The sequence below is a fragment of the Acinonyx jubatus genome, chromosome A3 (assembly GCF_027475565.1).
Source record: "Acinonyx jubatus isolate Ajub_Pintada_27869175 chromosome A3, VMU_Ajub_asm_v1.0, whole genome shotgun sequence".
Lineage (NCBI taxonomy): Eukaryota > Metazoa > Chordata > Mammalia > Carnivora > Felidae > Acinonyx > Acinonyx jubatus.
In genome coordinates this window covers 85,546,803-85,570,663 of record NC_069388.1, presented here as the reverse complement: position 1 = coordinate 85,570,663, position 23,861 = coordinate 85,546,803, and the positions used below count along the sequence as shown (strand labels likewise).

At 39.8% G+C, this 23,861-nt stretch overlaps 2 protein-coding genes and 1 non-coding gene across 22 annotated transcripts in view; 2 read left to right on the top strand and 1 right to left on the bottom strand.

Annotated features, from left to right (window-relative positions):
• Positions 1–561: 561 nt before the first annotated feature.
• On the bottom strand, positions 562–11,217 carry PCYOX1 (prenylcysteine oxidase 1). The gene is made up of 6 exons (XM_027072263.2): positions 11,035–11,217; positions 9,748–9,954; positions 8,523–8,697; positions 3,354–3,565; positions 2,871–3,023; positions 562–2,446 (listed from the first exon to the last, which is right to left on the bottom strand). The coding sequence occupies exons 1-6, from the start codon at positions 11,144–11,146 to the stop codon at positions 1,788–1,790; spliced, it is 1,518 nt and encodes a 505-aa protein (XP_026928064.2). The 5' UTR covers positions 11,147–11,217; the 3' UTR covers positions 562–1,787.
• Positions 11,218–16,123: 4,906 nt separating this feature from the next.
• On the top strand, positions 16,124–16,194 carry TRNAG-CCC (transfer RNA glycine (anticodon CCC)). Its single transcript has one exon. It is a non-coding gene; the product is annotated as a tRNA-Gly (tRNA).
• A 259-nt stretch (positions 16,195–16,453) lies between these two features.
• TIA1 (TIA1 cytotoxic granule associated RNA binding protein) overlaps positions 16,454–23,861 on the top strand; it is a 32,843-nt gene continuing 25,435 nt past the window's right edge. For 8 of the 20 annotated variants that reach the window (XR_003424741.2, XR_008289393.1, XR_008289391.1 and 5 more), the window contains exon 1: positions 16,454–16,743. Coding sequence is in view for 12 of the 20 variants with exons in the window: in XM_053200727.1 (XP_053056702.1) it covers positions 16,718–16,743 (26 nt within the window). In the remaining 8 variants the exon portion in view is untranslated. Of the gene's footprint in view, positions 16,744–18,210; positions 18,316–23,861 lie in introns of all 20 variants that reach the window. The other 12 variants (XM_027072265.2, XM_015064000.3, XM_015063997.3 and 9 more) reach the window with 7 other exon arrangements.

Below are 23,861 nucleotides of genomic sequence, written 5' to 3'. Positions count from 1 at the left end.
AACCACAGGGGAAAAAAATGTGACTGCGTCTTAACAAGTAAAATTTTTAAAAAGCTGACCTTTTGACAGAGCATAGATTTAATCACCGCCTTTACATCAAATATATCTTGGCAGTTTTATCAGCATATTAACATTCACAATTATAGTAGAGACAAAATCATTTTAAGTAAGAATATCATTTTGCTGAATATCTACTGCCATAATCTGGTGATGGACTTTTTTGTCTCAACGATACTTATTAGTTCTGTTATAATTACTTTTATTTTTTTTTTTTTTAATTTTTTTTTTTCAACGTTTATTTATTTTTGGGACAGAGAGAGACAGAGCATGAACGGGGGAGGAGCAGAGAGAGAGGGAGACACAGAATCGGAAACAGGCTCCAGGCTCTGAGCCATCAGCCCAGAGCCTGACGCGGGGCTCGAACTCCCGGACCGCGAGATCGTGACCTGGCTGAAGTCAGACGCTTAACCGACTGCGCCACCCAGGCGCCCCTATAGTTTTAGAATTCACAAGCTTTTACTTGTTTTGTCCTACTAGTGACTAGAGAGACAGCCATTGATGATCTTTGTATGATAGATGTAGAACTGGTTCTTAAGTTTGGTTGCATATTAGAATCATTTGAGAAGCTTTAAACTCTTACAGATTATTCCAGTGTGCAGCCAAAGTTGAGAACTGCCTTAAAAACAAGATTTCAGCAACCGGTTTCTCACCCCAAATGCTACAGTAGTTTTAGAAGCATTTAAGTTTGAACATAATGCTGGATTTGATTGTGGTGTCATTCTGGATCTCCTAGTGTCAACTGCTCTGGAGAAATCTAAGTTGCCTCTTGTCAGTGCTTACTATCAAGATTACTACTAGAGTTCTTATTGAGAGAAATGATTCTTCACAAAAATGAACCTGCTTTGATAATGCATTCAGTTTCTTGGGACTTTTAAGGCACTAAAAACCCTTTGGAGACATCTTAAACCCCCACATTAGTGATTCTCAACCCAGGTTGCACCTTAGAAACTTTTTAGCTACAATGCTGAGATCCTATCCTCAATCCATTAGATCAGAATCTCTGGTTGCATGGGGGTCTTTCAATATTTCTTAAAGTTCCATAGGTGAGGATTTGATAATAGACTGCCAATTTCTTAAATCAATAGCCTATATTTGCTTTCATTTTACTTGAGATTTTTGTATGACAAAGTTCTCCTAAGGCTTCTGAATTTCACCCCTAATAAAATCAGGGGGGAAGGAATCCAAAGAATATTCAGAAAGTCAAGGCTTCTAGCATGGGCACATCTACTTTGAAAAAGTATAAATTAAAGCCAAGCATAGGATACCAGCTCTAATAGTTAAGTGTTAACTATCTGACTGAAGGTCACTTCCAGCTGTGAAGCACAAATGAACTAGTCCCCAACTAAAAGTTAACATCTTTAAATTCTTTCTCAAGTGCTCAGCATGAAATAAATCCAGGGCCCCCACCCACCAGACCTAGTGAATCAGAATCTCCAGAGGAGCTAGAGAAACCACATGCTTAACAAACTTCAGGTGATTCTATACTGTTGGCAGATACTAAAAGAAGAGTTAAGAAATTTTGGAGATGGTATAAAGATAGTAGTTAACCCCTTCATGCTTAATTAGAAACCTGTTATTTTCTCATGACTCACTGGGATTACTTTTGTTAAACAGTACTAATATATGGCAAAATATCAGATTCAAAATCATCTCTGCTCAGATTGTGTTCTTTTTTGCCAGTGATATTCCATTTGGAACCAGGAGGGGGAAAAGTGATCAGTATCATTTCATAGTTCAGTTTTAAGTTTCTCATATAAGTCCTCTTGGTCAATCATGTCTGTGTGCCCATTCCAGCGATGATAAGCAAGGAGAGCGGCATTGTGGGCTGCAATGGCACTCATCTCCATGGCACTTGCTGCACACTCTATGCCATTGAGGTAGTAAAGTCTATCGTGGAGTATGATGGAGGGGCATTTCTCTGGAGGCTTATAGCGAGGATATGCAAGCCATGGCTGCTTCACAGCATAATCATAAGACAAAAAGAGCTTTAATATTTGTTCTTTAGTGAGGATTTCTTGAGAAAAGATCTTCCAAACATGCGCCCTTTCTGTTGATGGTTGAGGATTATCATTTTCTGTTACAGAGGACACAATCCCAATGCTATTAATGAACAAATCTGAATTATCAGTGGTTAAGATTGTACTGAGATCAAATTTGTCTAAGGCTCTAGAGCTAAAAAGAGTTGAATTCAGTTGCCCCTTAATTAAAGTTGTCACTATATGTTGGTAGTACTGATGGAATTCCTCAATTGGAGGATCAAAGTTGAGAAAAGTTATGTTGGACATTTTTCGATTCAATGGAGTGGCCACCAAGACGATATCATAGAAGTCTGAACGTGTCTCAGATCCAATTTGGTAGACCACTTCATACATCTTTGTGGGATTTCCTAGAGGAAAGAAGCATTCATGTTAGTCTTTCTAGCACACTATACTTTATACCTTCCAAAAATAATTATGTTAATAGTTTATAAAGTAGAAAATAGTTAAGGTATAATTCTAAGGAATTAAAAAGACGTTTAGGGGAACAGGGGGTGGCTCAGTCAGTTAAGCGTCTGACTCTTGAATACCATGTCAGTAAGTAAAAAATACAGAATTTTTACTTTTAAGAATGAGGTTATTCTTTAATTCCAAGGAGACATGCCACTGTACTTGAGCACATTTGGGAATATTTCTATGTGGCACAACATATACACAATTTATAATTCCATCATTTGGAAATGAGTGCAAGATGACAGAAGAGTGGTTTTTCTCCCTGAGCAATTATTTTCTAGAGGGGAAATCAGGAACAATAAAATAGAATTTCAGGCTCACCTATCCGCTTGGTCCTTGTTTTCTCCTCTATGTACATTACTGAGCCAGTTATAAGGTTGCTTTTGGACGCACGAAGGAGCCCTGAGCAAACAAGTTTATTTCCACCTTCTACTGCCCAAAGGCCAGAATCCGCACAGGACATTGATACTGCCCCTGTCAGTGGCAGGAAAAAAAAAAATGTATTTTAATTCTGACTCTGTAAAAGTCCCTCTACCTACTTTCTCTTCCCAGTTCAGGTGAGTTCTACTCCAAATGTCTCCAGACATTGCCAAATAGCCCCTGAGGGCAAAATCTCTATGAAAGCTAAGGACTCTCTCCCCCTAAAAATGCACAGATCTACATATACACAATTTTGCCAACAATGTCTGAGGTTTCAGAAAAAGGTATGTCTTCTCTAATTCATAGCCTAAAGTAAGGAGTCACCATACATCAGGTAAGCCCTTTTGTGAGCTAATATCTATAATATTCCAAGCCTGGGCTTACCCACAAAGCCATTGATGTTCATGCTTTGGCCATAATTGACCCTCATGACAGGAGCAACAATTTCATTGAGGAATTTCTCAGAGAAGCCTGCTTTCTGCAAGGTTTCAAGAAGTGTTCGGTTAAGCATTCCAAGGAATTCGTCCCCTCCAAGAGAATGTAGTAACTTTTCTACGCTACTGAAGGCATAGTCATGAGACTGGTAGCGGTAGATCCTTTTGAAAAGAAGAGGAATAGCCATTAAACACCAAACAAGATGGGAAGGGAAACTGCATCATAAGATTCAAACTTTTCATATCTCCTTCTACTGAACTTCTACCTATCATGTAAGATGCACCTCAGTCACCATCTTCCCTGGGTATCCCAGAAGTTCTTATCCCCATCCCTACTCCCACCTCCTCTGGAAGTACACTGTCCTTGTATACTCTTCTGCATTAATAAGGTCACTGCGAGCACTTTTAAAGAAGTGGGTATGTCATATGTCTCCTTCAACTTTTTATCTTCCAGCAGCAGTTAAACATTTCTAAAATTAAACTTTATCTTTCCAGCAGGCTTGATCCTCTCCACCCACCCCCTATCCCAGCCAAAATGTAGGCTGGGATGTTCGTTCACTGCTAACATCCCACAAGTCATCCTCAGTTCATCTAATTCCAAATTTAAATATTTTCACTTCTGCTTCTCCCATCAAAAAAGAAAACCTTACCAGTCTTCACAACATCTCTCTTCATTCTCATTTCCCTGATCTTAACTCAGGATTTATATTCAGACTACCAAGCTGAATAACTGATCTACCTACCTGCTTCCAGTTTTGTTTCTTTGAAACATTTATGAATCTCTCAAACCTAAAACACATCTTTTGTCATCAGCTTATGCAAAAAACAACTTGTGGGGTGCCTGGGTGGCTCAGTTGGTTAAGCATTCGTCTTTAGCTCAGGTCACAAACTCGCGATTTGTGGGTCCAAGCCCCACTTCAGGCTCTGTGCTGACAGCTCAGAGCCTGGAGCCTGCTTCAGATTCTGTGTCTCCCTCTCTGGTCCTCCCCTGCTTGTACTCTGTCTCTCTCTCATAAATAAAGATTAAAAAAACATTTTTTAACTTCTTACTGCTGCTTAGTAAATAAACTCCTGACCAAAAAAAAGGAATGTATTTTAGAGCCAAATTCATCAAGTCTAACTGCCTTTGCTCTAACTGCAGACAGAGAAACAAGTAAAAGAACTCTGAAAGTCTCATGACAAGTAGAAGGCTCAAGCACAAGCTGCCCCCTGTGCCCTCAACCACACACTTACCCTCCACTGAACAAACCTGACCCATTCACTGATACCTGAAAATGCTCTGCATGTTGCTCCAACACTACATTAGCTCTTCTCTCCAACCAGAACACACTTCTTTCAGCTTGAACCCCACCTGCTCTGCAAAGTTTTGCCCAACTTCCCAGTTCACAGTACCCATGCCACTCATTCAGCACTATTACTTAATTTTTAGAAAATCCCACCTGATATTTTCTTGAACTTCACGGACTTAAAAGAATATCCACATAAATTAGTTGATGCTGACTTCAAAATGTTATTTTTCAAGTGAAAAAATGAGAAGAGTTATTTTTCAAGTGATACAAAAATGAGAAAGGATTCTTCTCCCTCAAGGAGCTTACAGTTAGGTATAGGTAATAAGGCATATGCACAGATAAGTAATGAAACAAAGGAAGAAATAGGTGCCAAAGAAAGATCTCTCTCAGTGATCCCAGGAGGAGAATTTTTACAATTTTCTTCTCTCAAAGTTGTAAAGTTTTTGAGCAGGGACAATGTCACATCCATTTCAGTATTACCTCCTATCTACCAGTGAGTATAGTATATAAAACATTGAATACATTTTTGTGGGAAAAATTAATACCAGTGCCCAAACTGAGAAACAAATCACTCCTTCCAACCATATCAATCCCTAGGAACTTAAAAAAAGTAGAGGGTGAAAACACTGAGTTCTCACTTGAGAAAACAGACTGAGAGAAAAAGGGATTCTCAATAAGATTTAACAGCTGCTTACTCATCAGAAACCATGAAGGCCAGAAAGTAGTGGGTCAAGGTGTTGGTAAGGCTAGTTCCTTCTGGAATTTCTGATGGAAGATTCCATTTCTTGCCTTTTTCAGTTTTTATAAACCACCTGCATTCCTTGGCTTGTGACATCTTCCTAGCATCATTCCAACCTCTTGTTCCCATCATCACATTTCCTACTACACTGATCCCCCTGCTTCCCTCTTACAAGGACTCTTGTGATTACACTAGGCCCACTTAAATAAGTGAGAATGACCTCCCCATTTCAAGATCCCCAATGAAATCATTTCTGCAAAGTCCCTTTTATCATGAAAGGTAACACATTCACAGATTCCAGGGATTAGTGTATAGACATCTTGCAGGGGCAGGGAGGCATTATTCAGCCTACCACAGGGGGCTACTCCATCGATACAAACAAGAGTTAATAGTGCCTTGCATCAAAGTGTAGCAGTGATGTTAGTGAGAAGTGATGGAATTCTACATACATTTTAAAAACTGATAGGATTGGGGGAACTGGGTGGCTCAGTCAGTTGAATGTCTGACTTCAGCTCAGGTCATGATTTTGTAGTTCACGGGTTCGAGCCCCACATTGGGCTCGCTGCTGTCAGCAGAGCCCACTTTGGATCCTCTGTCCCCCTCTCTTATGCCCCTACCCCACCTGCTCACTCTCTATCAAAAAATAAACATTAAAAAAAATTAATAAAATTTAAAAACTGATAGGATTATAGACAGACTGGATTTGGGAAAGGAGAGAGAGAAAAGAGTAAAACATTCAAAATATTTGTTAGGAGTAAGTGAAAGGATCAGTCTCAGATCAAGAAATGTTAAGGGGCACCTGGGTAGCTCAGTCAGTTATGCATCTGACTCTCTGACTCTTGATTTCCCCTCAGGTCACGATCTCCCAGTGTCTGAGATTGAGCCCCACGTTGGGCTCTGTGCTCTCCCTCTCTCAAAAAGTAAACATTATGTTCTTGATTTATTGGAAGAAACAAATGTAGAATGCATGGCCCTTTGAACAACGTAAGGATCAGTGCTATATATTTGATGTGTAAGCAAATACTAAAGACCAGAGAGAGGCAGTAATTCAAGGAAGTTTGGTAATTGTTTTCTAAATTTGAAAATAGTAGGGGCGCCTGGCTGGCTCAGTCCATAGATGATGTGACTTGATCTCTGGGGTCAGGAGTTAGGGCCCCACACTGGGTGTAGAGTTTACTTAAACAACAACAAAAAAGTATAATCTATGTATCCCATCACTGGGTCTTTTTCACAGTACTATAATATCCAGAATGCACTTTAAAAGTGATTTCTTAATTTCTCCCAGGGCAATTCTCTACATGCCAAGCAAGCCACGGGTAAGAAAACTAACAGATATAGGCAGGTCTGCATCTGGTGCCATCTGAACTTGATTTTCCTGTAGAGCATGCAGCAACACGCCACCTACTTTCTCTACAAAGTTACTGGCTATTTCCACCCAAGTCCTATATATTTTCTTAGTTACTGGTTTATTGCTTGTCTACTAGAACGTATATTCTTTGAGGACAGGGATGTGTTCTAGGTTCTATATCCACAGGATCCAGAATAGTGCCTGGCACATAATTAGACAGTCAATATTTGGTGAATGAATGAAAGATTGCTACTTTAAAATAATCTGCACTGTAGCTGACCTTAATGTGCCCACTGGAAAGGTGTTCAAGGAATCATCCCAACAGTGATGTTTAGAAAGAGAAATCCCCAGGGTGCCTGGGTGGCTCAGTCGGTTGAGCTTCCGACTTCGGCTCAGGTCATGATCTCGCAGTCTGTGAGTTCGAGCCCCACGTCCAGCTCTGTGCTGACAGCTCAGAGCCTGGAGCTGCTTCAGATTCCGTATCTCCCTCTCTCTCTGCCCCTCCCCCGTTCATGTTCTGTCTCTCTCTGTCTCAAAAAATAAACACTAAAGGAAGAAAGAGAAATCCCCAACTACCCTAAGTTAAAAAGCTAGAGTGTATTTATCCTACTCAACCCTTAAATCTGTCCTTGTCAGTAATCATATGACATGTAATTTTAACTTTTTTAACAATTTTACTACATTGAAACATTCATAGTAATGAAATATCATTAGCACTTACAAGCTGAATTTCTCCAGCATCTAAAATTGTAAACAAGTGTAAAAATTAGCACAGGCCAATGGCCTTGGGAAAAAGGCTGCGTCTTTCAAAGTTAGACCAGTTATTTTATTTTTCCTAATTACCAAAACAATATACACAGAAAAGTTTGAAAATACAGAAACACTTAAAGAAGAAAAAGTGGAGGGGCACCTGCGTGGCTCAGTGGGTTAAGCGTGCGACTTCAGCTCAGGCCATGATCTCATGGTTCAGGAGTTCGAGCCCCGCATCAGGTTCTGTGCTGATAGCTCAGAGCCTGGAGCCTGCTTCAGATTCTGTGTCTCCCTCTCTCTCTGCCCCTCCCCTATTTGTGCCATCTCTCTCTCAAATATAAATAAAAATATTTTTTAAAGGGGGGGGTGGGGAGTGGCACCTGTATTCTCACTACCTGAAACAGTGCTGGAATTTAATATCAATTTAAATTCTTGGGGCACACAGCTGATACTCTGCCTCAGGCTACTGGCTCACTGAAACATCATGTCACAATTAAAGTTCATTTAAGTTTTGTGGTCCTTTCTACCAGCTCCTACACACATTACCTCATTCATCCATACAATGTCAGCACAGTGCAGAGATTAAGTGTGAGAACTCTGGAGCCAGAATGCCTGGGTAGGAACTCCAGTTCCACCACTCACTAGGTGAGTGTACTTGCACACTTGAAACCTCTGTGCCTCCACCTTCCATATCTGTAAGAAGCTAATAACTATACCTGAGAGAGGTATCATAAGAATTCAAAGCATTAACATTTGTAGAGGATTTAAGAGTGTGTGGCAGAACTAAATAAGTATTTGCAAAATACAGTCGGAAGCAAAAATTACTCTTAATTTTCAAGTGGATAAACGGTCTGCATACTTTATATAAACCATTTGTCTAACAATCTTACAAACAGACCTTAAAATTAGGTAGAGAACTGTTTCAAGAAATTAGAATTTCTAAAGACCATCTAACTAAAAGGTCTTAAGTTAAATGGAAGGGGAAAAAATTACCTCATAAACTTGTCCAATATATCCTCTACCCACATGTGCATTCGGAGGGACTGAAATCCATAGTGCCAAATTAGTTTAATCATGTTAATTATGAACCAGCTGCTCTCCTCAAACACCAGAGTCTCTCCATTATACACCCCCATTAGGCCACCAAAGCCCTGAACAGTAGACAGACCTGCAAAAACAGAAAGGGTTGGCTAAGTCAGTGGTTTCTGTGTTGACCAAATGAAAGAAGGTAATCTGAAGCTATCAGGGATACTCTGAAGTGAGTGAATTCCAGGTTTCCCCCAGTTCTCAGAAAACATATTAAAGGAGCTCTATCTTTAGAACAGCATGTAATACACTGCTCATTCATTATACTGTCCAAAAGCAGATATCTAAACGATGGGTCAGATGCTCATGCAGATATGTCAAAATTAGAACTGGCTATTTTTAGTTGCAAAAGACTAAAAAGTGAAAGGAAAATGCCAGAATACCAACTGAATTCAACTTCCAAACAAATGTTAGACAGGAGTATGACCAGCATAAGTTGCTCCTGGCATACATTTGTCCTCAGGAAGGAAAGAGAGACCACAGGAGATGTGGAAGGCAGCAAAGAGAAAGGAGGCATCCCCATTCCTGTGCAAATCCTATTTTGCATAATTGGGTATTTCAAATAACTAAAAGGAGGTATAAATTACACAATATTCCCTGAGCACAGGGCCTGCAGAGGCCTGCCAGCCTTTCCTCACAACCTGTCTAGCTCCTCTGGTGGCAGGGAAGTAGTCATATGTTCCAAGTTCTAGGCATACGTCTGCACCCATGCCTGTGTGAGTGACTTTAAGCCAGACATTTCAAACTTTGGGCCTCATTTCCCCAGCTGTAAAATGAGTACACAAGGTTTCTACGGACTCAAACCATTCTTTGATTCTTCAGCTTGAACCCAGAGGTTTAAGAACTAAGAACAGCAACCATCCCCACCCCACCCCCAACCCCCGCCCCAGCCCAATGGCTGTAATTCCAGATAACTGAAGATACAGATAACTAGTGTCCCATTACGGGGAAAGTGGCTCCTAACTAAGCTTGTACTTGTACTAATTGCTAGCAGCAAAGTGAGGAAAACAGTTTTGCCAACTTCTCTGTAAAAAACAATTAGCAAAGCAGAAAAACGTCAGATCCCTATCTGATAAAAACATCCATGGATGGTCACAGAAATCCACTTAGCTCTTAAGACCAAATGACATACCCAGGTCCTTGACAAAACGCTTCATGTGCAGATTTAAAGGATGGATGACAGAACCTCCTGCCTCGTATTCTTGCCCTCGAACAGTCATGGTGGCCAGGCGGCCTCCCACCTCTCCTCTTTCAAACAGGTCAATCTTCACATCTTTCCCAAATTTCTGCCGCAGATAATAGGCTGCTGAAGTGCCACCAATTCCAGCTCCAATAATTGCTATGGGTGGGGAAAAAAAAAAAAGGAACAGTTTCTTTCCCTCTCAGCTATGTGGGTTTTGTTTTTGAATAACAGATGTTACTTAAGGCTATAATCACCAATTTAGGGAAGCTGGGCACGGGAGGCAAGTCACAGTTGCTGTGAAGCTAAAACTCTGTGAATCTAGGCAGACGCTGTCCACCCACCCCCCCCCCCAACCCCGACAAAAGTGGTATTACATTCACGTGCAAATGGACATTAGAATTTTTTTTTTTTGCCAGATCCCCAAGGGTTCTCACAGTTCTTTGTCAAGGCACCACTGGATCCGCACACCCTTCTTTGTGCCCAGCGCATGGGAACAGAGGAGGTGGGCCTTTCCAGCACGTATTTCCAATAAAGTGGCCGCCATTTGTACTAAGATTTGTTCTGTCTCATTAATACAGATAGGTTAATGTTCCCACAAAACAAAGCTTTACCGGGAATAAAAAAAGCAAAACAAACGCAGCAAAAACCATGAATGAAACTTGAGAGTGGATTATTGCCGCTGTGTAGTAGTCCTAGATAGGGAAATTGTGCAAGCTAGGGCCTCTAGGAGCAGGCCCACCTCAGCAAAGCAGGTGATGGAAATGGGGTTCCAGTTCAGCCTATCAAGGGAAGCAAACAGGGTCAGCTTGTTGGCACTGCTCAGTGTGCTACGACCGCGTGCGCCTGTCATCTGAACAGCGAGGCGGCTCGCAGTTCCAGAACAAACCAGAAGACTGGCCTCCCAAAGGTGAAGCAAGGGAATGAGGAGAGGGGCCTCCCCCTCCCCAGCCCCCAGGCCTCCAGAACAAGGGGCTGCAGGGACGCCTGGCTGCCCTCCGCCCACCCCAAGGTCCCCTCCCTGGCCCGTTCCCCAAGTGGGCACATCGACACGCCCGGGAAGACGCGGTCCCTGGGGCATCGACAGTGGCGAGCCAAGAAGACTATGACCTCCGAGAAGGATTCGGAGCGCGTGGCCTGGCGGGCTTCGCAGCCGACGGGCCTGGTGCACTGCGCAGCGGCCGCCCGGAGCCGGGCGCGCTCCAGCAACCCTCCCGCGCCGCCCCACCCCTCACCTACCGATCTTATCCGGCGGGGCCCGCAGCTCGGCGCTCCCAGGGCACCCCCAGCTGCACATCAGCAGCCACAGCCCCAGAAGCGACGAGCCGAGCTGCCCAGCCGTGCGCCCCATGGCCACTGGAGCCCAGCAGTCAGCTCCGAGCGCCCCACCGTCGGCCAGTTGCTGCGAGTCTGCGCGCTCTGCACGCCCCGCCCCCGGCCGGCCTTGCCCCTCCGAGCCCCGCCCAGGTCCGCTTCCTGCTGGCGCGGGCTCCAGCATCCCAGTTCTGCGCGTCGCTCCAGGAGCTCCCAAGCGTGGTCAGCCCGGTGCCCAGGCAGGCCTCGCCCCTCCGAAACGCACCCTGCTTCAGGGACATAACAAAGGCACTAGGGGCGGAGGCTCACCCAAGCTCGCCGCCTTACTCCCCATCTATTCAGGTGAAGCACCTTACTTCTTCACTACTGCCCTCTTCTGTCCCTTCAACCTCTCCCTGTCAAAGAATGCACAAAGCAAATCGCTGTCAAGAACAGAACTGTGGAGCAACAAATGCTTACTGAGTGGTCACTGTGTTTCGGGACTGTTGGACATAAGCGTAAAATGAATGGTTAAATAGTGGTAGGTGAAAGGGAAAATGAGGGAGACCAGGAATGGGGTCGTCCAAGGTGAAAAGTAGTGACAGACATGTGTGCCCATATCACACGATGGAACATTATGCAAGTATTAAAAAGAATGTAGGATCCGGGCGCCTGGGTGGCTCAGTCTGTTAAGAGCTGGACATTGGCTCAGCTTATGATCTCCGGGTTCAGTTTGTGGGTTGGAGCCGGTCTGTGCTGACAGCAAGGAGCCTGAAGCCTGCTTCAGATTCTGTGTCTCCCTCTCTCTCTGCACCTCCCCTGCTCACACTGTGTGTGTGTCTCTCTCTCTCTCTCAAAAATAAATAAACATTTAAAAATTTTTAAATAGGTGAGAAAAACTAGTGACTGAGTGAGTGATGGGTTTATAAGATCCCTTTCTGTAATTAAAATTACACCATCTCCACTCTTCACCTCCCCTCCAAAAAAGAAAACAAAACAAAAACCCAGTATATGAATATGTAGAATAGTATGGATGGAAGGAAAATAAGTTGAATAGAAAGAAAGATTGAACTTGGAAAAAGGGAGTGTAAAATCCAATGCAAAGAGCATTCATTCATTGGACAAATTTTTTTGAGTTCCGAGGGCAAGCGATGTTCTAGGTGCTTGAGAAGAATCAGTAAACAAAACAGATTTTTTAAAAAGTTTTATTTTAATGAAGCTGGCATTCTACTGGAGGGAGATATGATCATTAGAATAAATAAGTGAATTATACATTATATAGAGTGGGGTAAGAGGAATGAGGAATGGGTTGCAATTTTAGATAGGATGGTCCTGGTAGGCCTCATTGAACAGGATAGCATTTGAGCAAAATGTTGCAGGAAGTGATGGAGTAGATCAGGCAAGTATCTGGGGAAAGAGCTTTCTAGGTAAGAAAAACACCTGGCATGTTTGAGGAACAGCAAGGAGGCGAGTAAAGCAGAAGAAGAAGAGGACAGCAAAGGTGTTAATAGAACAAGATGCAAATCATACAAGAAATAAACACTTCTACTTAAGAACATAAAAATATGAAGATTAAGCCTCATTTTTCACTACATCTAGAAGTTACAAAGAAAGCACTACACTGTGTGTCTTTTAATTTCCTTTTTCCAAACTACATTATCCCCACAACACCTTAGTGTGTTAAGCCTACTAGGCCTTCAATGAATATGTGTTCATTAGAATTGACCATGTTAGTGACCTTGATATGGGTGTCATATTTGGAAACTTTCACTGCTGCTGATGAAACCTTGGGAAAGAGTTTACTGAAAGAACTCTCAGTGAAGAGACGATGTAAAGGACTTGCAAAGTGGAAGGTGGGTCAAAGGCTTTCTCATTCTGCACTCTTACTCTTTCAAAATAACACTGCCACTGAAACCCCAAAAGATTTTTAAAAAGGCCATGGAGGAAAACTGTTACCACATATACGAAGAGTAATAATAAGGTGATATAACAAACATTCATTCAAAGGAGTACTGTTCAAGAAAGCAGTCTCCCTAGTAGGCTAAACACTGACTAAGGTTCTCTCCTTGACCAAACTCCAGCCAAGCTCCTCTGAGCAATCTTCTCAACTAGACAGGCCTCAACCTTGGCTTATTAAGACTCGAACAAAACACTAACATTTTCTAACAGCTCAAAGCTATGTCCTTAGGACGACCCTAGCTACCTTTAAACTGTCTGCCTGAGAAAACTCAAGGCTGACAAAAGACTTTACTGCTTGTTCCAGCCAACACATGAAGATAGAGCCCCTGTCTCATAGCCTCTCAGGAGGGTAGGGGCCTAACTGAGAAAGTTACCACCCTTTCTCTCAACTTTTGTAATTTTTCACTTCCTGGACTCTACTGTGCCCCTGCTCATCCCCATCCCTATTCTCCCTTCAAAATGCCAGGTTACATCTATACAAATCAAAGTTGAGTTCAGTTTACTATGGACTTTTCCCTATTGCAATAGTATATTACTGATTAAAAGTAAAACTTTAGTGCTGGCTTTGCTTATTTTTTGACAACACTTAAATCTATAATTCTGCCACTGCTCCATGTTTTTTTAACTTTTTTGAAACTACCTTGAAAAAATTCATTTTCTGCCTTTTTCCTTCCTCACATCTAACTTTTTTCTTATTCTACATAACCTAAATAATATTTACTATCTGTTAGGGAAGACAGGAAATTCAGAAGCAATATAAGAAAAGATCAACATATTTGTCAGATGGCAAAAGATAGAATTTGAAAAGTTAAAAAAAATAATACATGAGAAAAATAGCTGTCACTAATATGACAGTCAAGATTGTGGTATATATTGCAAACAAAAAGAGCTCTACAAATTGGTAAGAGGTAAACAACTCAATATAAATACAGCCTATATAAATAGGCATTTCACAAAAGACAAAGCAAGTGCCAATGATTAAAAAAAAACAAAACACATGTATGCAAATGTGGAGGTGTGGAGTAAGTGGGAAATCTCTATCTTCCTCTCAATTTTTTTTTTAAATGTCCATTTATATTTGAGAGAGAGAGAGAGACCAGAGCATGAGCAGAGGAGGGGCAGAGAGAGGGAGAGACACAGAATCCGAAGCAGGCTCCAGGCTCTGAGCTGTCAGCACAGAGCTCCACACAGGGTTCAAACCCACAAACCGTGAGATCATAACCGGAGCCACCCAGGCACCCCCCCAATTTTTTTTTAATAAAGTTCTTCAAAAAATGAAATACATGTAAAGAGATACTCAACTTCAGTAGTAGTTTAAAAATGCAAATTAAAACCAACATGTACAATTTTTCATTTACCATATTAGCAAAAATTAATAAGACTAATACCTCAATGAAAGAGAAAACAGAGTGGAATGGATGAGATCTCCGGAACTGACTTTTAAACATTGTTGATGGGGGTGTCAATAACTAAAACCTGTTAAAAACAGTTATCTGTTTTATAAATATATATATATATTATATTATATGTATGATATATTATATGTATATATTATATGTATATATTATATGTATAATATACATATATTATATGTATATATAATATATAATATATAATATATTATATATTATATATTATATATTATATATTATACATATATATATTATATGTATAATATACGTATATATAAATATACCATCTAATTCAAAAATCCCACATTTGGGAAACTATTCTAAAGAAATAAAAGAATCAGTTATAAGGATATAGGTACTAGGATGCTTACTGCAACATTGTAGTAGAAAAATAAGACAAAAGCAGGAGTAACCTATTATATGTATTTTATATATAAATTTATATTTATATAATATATAAATTAACAAATAATATATATTTATATGACATATACAAATATATACTCATATAATACATAATATATAATAATTTAAAACTTACAAAACAACATAATAAATTTTTCATAAAGGTTTTAAAGTTTAAAAGATACTTGTGCTATATCCATACAATGGCATATTATTTGGCCAAAAAACAAATGAAGTATTGATACACACTACAATTTATATGAACCGTAAAAAGCATTGTGAAAGAAGCCAGTCACGAAGAACCACATGTTGTATGATTCCATTTATATGATATTCCCAGGATAGGCAAATCTGTAGCAATAGATTAGTGAGTAGGAAGTTGGATGGGGTGGGGGATAGAGAGTGATAGCTAATTTATAAGAATTTTGTTTTTGGAGTAATGAAAGTGTTCTAAAATTGATTATAGTAATGGTTGCACATCTTTGTGAATAAACTAAAACCACTGAACCGTATACTTCAAATGGGTGAATTATATCACAAAAAGCTATTTTAAAAATACTACCCACTATTAACTCTTGTCTTATTCATCTTCAAAAGACTAATATTTAATATCTTTGAGTAAAATGAAGAATGTGCCACGGATTCGAAAGACAATTCCAAAAATGTAAATCTTAGGGTGTAGCCTAAAGAAACTATTCTAAAGAGGATACCACGTTTTTGGATGTGTACATTCTCCTATGTTTAAAAATATTTCACAAAAATAAACAAATATAAAAATATTTCACATAATTTATAAAATGCAACACGAAATGTTTAATGACTACACTGAACCACATCTCAGAGTCCTAATTTTTCCACCTCCTTCGAGGAGGACTAAAATTTGTATATCTTCAGATTAATTTGGTTTTAGGATTATTTGACCGATTTGCATTAAGTAAATCTTTCTTAAGTATTTTCCAAAGTGCATTGAGTATACCAAGGAAATGAAAATATCTGAAAATATTTTCCTGGTTCTCAAAAATTTGGTTAACATCAAGACAAATTATTTCTAATGCACACTTAATGAACAGTAATTTAATGGAAATAGGAATCCCACTCAACTGTATTGGGATGAGAGAAGACAATATCCTTTTTTATAACGATGAAAAATAGCAGACTGTAGACCCTTATTATTTTTGAATGAATAAACATCCTCATGTAGGAACAAACGCTTGCTTGTAGAAAGTTCTAAAATAGTTCAGCAAGGTAGTTAGCCACCAGCGCCGCTGGTGTAGTGGTATCATGCAAGATTCCCATTCTTGCGACCCGGGTTCGATTCCCGGGCGGCGCACGGGGCTTTTGCTATGAGATGATTTGAACACTGTCACTCTTTTCTTCCTCGGGAAACACTTAGAATTTTTAATTTCCAAGAAGATTTCTCTTTCATTATAACTCACTGTTGAAACATTCGAATTTGGAACCGTATGACAAAAAACTACACAAGTCCCGAAATAGTTAATCCTTACGCCTGCGCAGTCTGAGACATCCCTTGTGTCGGCTAGAAGAGCGGCTGCGCAACAAGTGAACCTATGGATTGAGGGAGGTTGAAAGTGCAAGATTATTCTGCGCCTGCGCGGCCCGGGTCACTTCGCTGGCTGCTCCTAAACTCCCGGCTCGCCGCCATCTTGTATCGGGGCTTCATTGTTCGCGTTGCGCCAGGGGGTTTAGTGTAATTGCCGCGGAAGGAGTAGACGGAGTAACCTCCGGTCAGCCGAGAAACCCCGCTATTCCGCAGCCATAGCCGCTCAAAAGATTTGGGAGGTAGTAAAGGGTAGGGAGCTGGACCCGGAGGCGCCGCCGCGACAGCAGCAGCCATGGAGGACGAGATGCCCAAGACTCTGTGAGTCTGGGGCAGCGATGAGGGGGGCGGGATGGTGGTCGTCCCGGAGGGAGGCCTCGGCTCGGCGCGCTCCCCAGCCTATTGTTCTCTGTGGACTCCCAGATATCACGGCTCTTCTCCGTAGCGCACACCTGGATGCTTAGAGACCCAGCCCCGGGCTGTGAAAGGACAAGGTGGAGGGAGAGGGGCTCAGCCCTCTGAATCGCATCGCCTGAGCTACACCATAGCGTGGCCTTTGGCCCCGCCACGGGCCGTCTGTGGTCGTAGGCCTGGAGAAAAGACTTTTTCATTCAAACCTTTTTTCAGAACTCCGTGAACCTTTCTCTTTGTCCCATGCTTTCCTTCTCTGTTTTTCCCGCTCCCCCCACCTTCTTCATTAACCTCTTTTGATCTCTATAGCCGTCTCTCTTTCATTTCACTTTGATTTCCTCCAGAAACTCTCCTCTTCCTTTCATTTGCTTCTTGTTGATAGCTTTTCTCTTGAGGCTACTTGTGCTCAGTTTTTAGTGAGATAAACTTTATTGTTGCAGTTGCCAGTTGGAAAAAAGCCAGATAGTTTTCTTTAACCTCTCTTTGGCTTTCCTTTTGTAGTGCCCCTCCCCCGGCCATAAAGCCGAAAACCCAACACCGTAAGGATTTGGAAACTGCTTTTTTTGAAATGGAAATCTCACCTGGAGGTGTATATAGCTCTCGACTGAAGGGAAATGGATTTAATGCATTTTTGTCATCGCTTGCTACTTTGTGAGTGACATGTTGGCTGAACAAGCGGGCAGATTTTTTGAAGCAACAGTTGATAAATACCTTAACAGATTTAGTCACCTCTGAGATTTGTTAGTGTTAAATGATCTCAGCTGGGGATATTTTCTTTGTCACGTTGCTTCCCCCACAGCGTTCTCCTTTGTTTTTCAAAGTATTCTCTGAAGAGGTGATTTTGCCTTTGTTGCTTTTCCCGAAAAGAAGAAAAGGCCTGATGAATTTTTGACCTGGCTTTTTGTTTTTATTTTTAGAATACTGGCGATTTGAGAACTCCATGCGTTAAAAATACAATTTCAGGTTTCTTTCTGAAACTTTGTAGATGTTACAGTTGTGACGAAAGTTGATCGATTATTTTTTCACCACCAAAAGTGTTTCCGTTTTTAATCTGTGAGAACTATAGTTACACTTGTTTTCTTAAGAGATCAGTACACTTTTTGCTAGTTTATCTGGTAATCTGTTACTTTGAATATCTTCTTAATATGATGCAAGAATTATTGCAAAAAGCAAGGGTGTCCCTTGTTTTTTGAAAGATTGTAGATTAATATTCCTTAAAAAACTATTAGCCTCATAGGCTTTATGGAAACCGTTTTTTCCTCCTGCCTCTTTGCTAGAAGTATGATAGCCAGCAGCATATTGGATTAAGCACTGCTCATCTTTTATAATGTCTTTAAATTTAAGATTCTTACATTATTTTGAAATTTTTAATTTCAGAAACTGCCAGAAATATCTGGGAACTTAACCTTTTTATTACGTTGATTTGGGAATATCAAATAATGAAGACAACTTCAGCTTTCTCAGGCCAGTCTACAAAAGCAGGTAGTTAAATTGTACTAGTATGGGGACAGGGGACCAACCATTGCAGGAGAAATAATGAAGGAAATTTTATTCAAATACTTACTGAATGCATATGATTGCTAGGTTCTTTGTTAAATGCTTTATATGCTTGTTTAATCTTCATCAGAACTCTGCAGTAAAAAGTCCATTTTTGCAGCTGAGGAAGAGCTAAGCTTGAAATTTAACTCACCCAGGGTCATAAACCTTTTTGTTCATCATCCTGCAACTCTACTGTCCTCAACTCTTAACTCTTACTGCTAAATGTGCTTTGTATTATTTACTAGAGCACTCCATCCAAGAATCTTTTCCCTAAAGTAGTCCATGCTCTAACATTGCCTATTATCTCCCTGGTTTCTACCTCCTGAACCAAAACTCCCCATTCTTCCAGTAAGACCAGTCTTGATTAAACATGAGTAAGTTAGTTAAACGCACAAGTTTTCCCAGCAGTGTTTTTACTTGTTATATAAAATGTTTGTTTTAATGATCCTGCAAGTCAGGGTCTTTTTAATATGTTCTTAGCACAGTATCCAGTCTGTGGTAAGTGATCACTACATTTGTTTTAAAAGCTGGTACAATTCCAAGCAATGAATCAAGATTTTCATTCTTGAGGAAAAGGTAGTCTAAATCTCAGTGTCATCTGTGTACCTAAGTGGCTCAGAGGAAATACCTTCATTTGCCACAGATGAGCGTTCATCATTGTTAACTTAGAGATTGCCAGTGTTCAATTTCTTGTCAGCAGTACCTAGGAGACATTGTGAGAAGTGGTTTGATTTGGGGTATATTTTGAAAGTAGAGCAACAGGAATTACCAAGAGACTGGAAGTGGGGTGTGAGAATGAAGTCAAAAATTAGTAGGTTTGTTTACAAATGTGTAATATCAGTCATCTAAAAAGTTTGGGGGCAGCTGGGTGGTTCAGTTAAGCGTCGTCTTGATTTTGGCCTGGGTCACGATCTCAACAGTTCGTGGGATTGAGCCCCATGTGGGCTCTGCACGGAGAGTGTGGAACCTGCTTGGGATTCTCTCCCTCTCTCTCCCAAAACAAATGAACTTTTAAAAAGTTAATTAAAAATGTTAGTTTGTGACACACCTCGTTGGCTCAGTTAGTAGAGCATGTGGACGCTTGATCTCTGGGTTGTAAATTCCAGCCCCACTGGGGTGTAGAGATTACTTTAAAAATCTTAAAAAATGTTAGTTTGTTGCAAAATATAAAAATGAGAACAGTCTTGAGAGCATGGAGTCTTAGGATGTCTTGAGGCACAGCTTTAGATACATTTATTCAGGCTGGTTTAGGTATATGGTCTGAACTCCCAAGTGAAGGAAGTGCCAGCTACTAAGAGGTTCAGGTATCAGAAAAGTGACAATTGTTAAGTAATAGGTTATGAAGCTGATGTGTATGTACAAGCGTTTGCTGTTCTCCATGATTTCATAATTAGTAAAAGACACACACATTTCCTTCTGAATCAGCATAACTCAGGCAAAACGGGATAATTATCTAGCAAATTGGAAATGTTCGATAGTAATTCTGAGAGCATACAGTTATCTCTTTGACAGATATTTACAGAGTACTTAAAATGTTCCAGGTAGGGCTCTCAACACTAGATATATACTATGAATAAAAGTGAGAATCTCTACTCTTAAGGAATTTGCTATTAGATTAAAACTTATTCATGTTTTTAACTCATTTACAGAAGCGTCCTAGCAAATTCTGCACTTCGATACAATGTTTGCATGTCAAACCCAATACAGCATTCTGCTTTGTAAATTTTTACTGTGGGTTAAATTTTCTAGAGCTATACTAATAAAAATGAGTATTTTAAACATTTTGGATTCCAGTTTTATAACTATTTGAACTTTATTATCAGCTTCGAAAATGTATATTAAATTGGTGTGAAATCCTATCCCTGGCAGAACTGTTGAGTGTTAATTGGTAGCACTGATGACTTTTTCCATTGATTCTTCTCGAGTAGTTTTTCATTTTGAAAAACTTAAAACCCACAGAAAAGTAAAAAAAAAATACTACGTTGAGGACGTAGGTACCTTTTTTGTGGATTTACCAGTTGCTAATAGCCAAATTTGCCTTATCCAAGTATATTTTTTGGATGAACCATTTGAAAAGACTGACATTTCAGGCCTAAATGCTTTGCCATATATTTCCTAAGAACAAGGGCATTGTCTTACATAGCCACAATACAATTTTCATATTAAAGAAACTATTTTGGTACACTGTTGTTAGCTAACGTATACAGTTCCTATTCATATCTATCCAGTTGCCCCAGGAAGACATTTTTTAGTCCATGGAAGTCTGTTTGCCATAACAGTTCTACACAGGATTGGCACATAATCTCAATGTTGGTATAATAAATATCAACATGGGATACTTCAGTCTACGCTGTTAACGAGAAATCCATGGAACAGCTAAAAAGGGATAGTTTAATGTTTAAAAAAAAGCATTTGAAAAATAAAAACTTATATAAATGTAAGAAAATTACATTTTTGTTTAGTGGTCTCATAGACATGACAGAGAACCTTGGCTTACTGCTGCTCCGGTATCAATTTTTGTATCAGCTGGGATTTTTTTTAATGCAAGGAACAAAAAATTTAAGCAGTAAAAGAATTTATAAAAACAAGCTATTGGAAACTCCCACATTTGCAGGAAGGTTATGGAACCTGACTTAGAAAATGTTCAGGAAAGAGAGACTGCTGTCAGGCCACAAACTCTCAGGATGCTACTATCACATCCACTGAGAACCAGATACCACAGCCTCCACTTTCACTGGACATGGGACTCCACTGCTGTTTGCCACCAAAATGGATTTTCTTCAGTCTCTGCTTCTTTGTCTTCTGTTTGTCTATCTTTGTCTTCTGTTCTCAGGACTAGTTACTCTAATCAACCTCGCCTAGATCACATGCAGGGGAGACTACAAAACCATATCAAGACTTTCCGGCTTCTATAGAGAAGTGAGCCTCTGCCATAGAATGAGGATTTCTCTAAAACTAGGAAGCAAGATGTTTGGCAGCGCTCCCCAAAAAATAAGTAACCAACTACACATGTAACTTAAATCTGTGCTGTTAATTGGAAATCCTCTTGGCTTCAGTAACAGAGTAGTATGTGACAAAGTATGGAACAGCTAAAGAAACTAAATGAGAATGAATTTTGTAAAGTATGGCGTGTTCTACAAACTATAAGAAACTTGTTTATTTTTCCATTGAAAGTATCATGAGTATAAAAAGGGTCTGCAGATTTTAAATTTGGGCTTTCTGTTTCAGATTAATATTTATTTAGCAAATAGATTTGGAAACATTAAGCTGCTAAATTTGAAGTAGGTAGGTATTATTTTAACTTATTGTTAAGAAGCAAAACTAATATGGGTTATTTATATTTGCATGAGGAAGAAAAATATTTTGCTGTTTGATTTGTTTGATATGAAAATGTTATATATGTTACTTGCAGTTTATTTTAATGGTGTTGAAGGTTGAGAGCAAGTTGTTTGTGTAACTTCTCCTAAAAAGCATTTCTCTAAACAAGTGTATGTAAAATTTATATGTAAGAGGCTCCTGGAGCTTACAGTAAGCAGCAGTCTGCATTAAATAAACAATTGTAAAGCAATACAAATCCCAGTGCTTTTTAAAGTAGCTTTTTTTAAAAATTACATATCTTCAAAGTAGGTAATATCACTCAGAATATATCTCAGAAAATTGGACAATTTTGGGAAGAGTAGATGATAGCATTTTGGTTCCCTAAATACTGCCCGCTTGTCACTAGATTATCTAGCTTTAGGAGAGTAGATGGTAGAATTAAATTTTCGGAAGAGCCATTTTTTTTTTCATTTAGACATATGCAATCCTAAGGTTTTCTTATAGCTATGAGTCAGGTGAAAATAGGCATAGAAGAGTTGAAAAGATGGTACAGAGTTCTCACATAACCTTCACCCAGCCTCCTTTAATGTAAAAATCTTACAAAACCATGGTATAGATATCAAAACTAAGAAATTGGCATTGTTACAATACTGTTATTAACTACAAGGTTTATTCCAGTTTCCTCAGTTTTTCTACTAATGTCCTTTTTCTATTCCAGGATCCAATCCAGGATACTACATTGCATATAGTCGTCTCATCTCTTCACTCTCCTTTAATATGTGAGGAGGAGATGTCTTTCATGACTGTGGCATTCTTGAGAGGGTTTCTCCCACTATACAATGACTACTTTTTTTTTTTTAAACACTATTCATTAGAATTGAGTCACTAAGACTAGCCTACACTCAAGAAGAGTGAAATTAAGCTTCACTTCATAGAGGGAGATGTGGATATACATTAAGAGAACCGATTCATTGGTTAGAACCAATCATTAAATATTTCAGAGGAGATACTTTGAGGCTCTACACATATTCTATTTCTGCTTAAAATTTTCATCAAGTAAAAGATCCATGGGTGGATCTTGCCAATAGCAGTTATTACTGTAGTGGTTTAGTGGCGATTTCCCTCATTCCTTCTACATTTATTGATTAGAATTCTGCAAGAAAAAGCTAACCCTCCTCCCCAAATCTAGGTTACAGTTAAGGATTAGTCATTGTATTTGGTTGTCCGTGTCTTTCAAAAAAAATTTTTGTTTTCATTTTATTTATTTGAGAGAGAGAGAGCCAGCATGTTCATCAGGGAGAGGGGCAGAGGAAGGAGAGAGAGAATCTTAAGTAGACTCCATGCTCAGTGTGGAGCCTGACACAGGTTTGATTCCATGACCCTGAGATTATGACCTGAACTGAAATCAAGAGTCCTGACACTCAACTGACTGAGCCATCCAGGTGCCCCTCAAGTTTCTTTTAATCAAGAACAGCCCACTCTTTTTTAATTTTTTTAGGACTATTTATTTATATATTTTTTAAGAGTCAGACACTTAACGGAGCCACCCATGCACCCCTAGGACAATTTTTAAATTATTATCATTGTTTATTTTTTGAGAGAGGACACACGTGTGCACGAGTTGGGGACAGAAAGAGAGACGGGATCTGAAGCAGGCTGTGTGGCGTTAGGGCACAAGCCATGAGATCTTGACCTGAACCAAAGTCAGATGCTTAACCAACTGAGCCAAGTGGGCACCCCAGGACAGCTTTTTTTTTAAAAGAGATCAAACGGGCACCGGGGGACTCAGTGAGTTTAAGTGTCCGACTCTTGATTCCCACTCAGGTCTCATGTCCGCACAGGTCATGATCCTCGGGTCATGGGATCGAGAGCCCTGCATTGGGCTCAGCACTGAGCATGGATCCTGCTTAAGATTTTTCTCTCTCTCTTCCTCTGCCTCTCCCCCATGCTCATATGCGTGTGGTCTCTCTCTTTCCCTCTCTCTCTCAAATAATAAATAGATCAAACAAGCTGTCTTATATAATACTTCATATCTGAATTTGTATAATTGTTTTATATGTCCAATATTCTATAGACTTAGGTCTGAATTTAACCTTGACTAGATTCAAGTTAGTTTATTTGAATACTTCATAGGTGATACTGTGTAATTTATATTGTACAACACAACACAA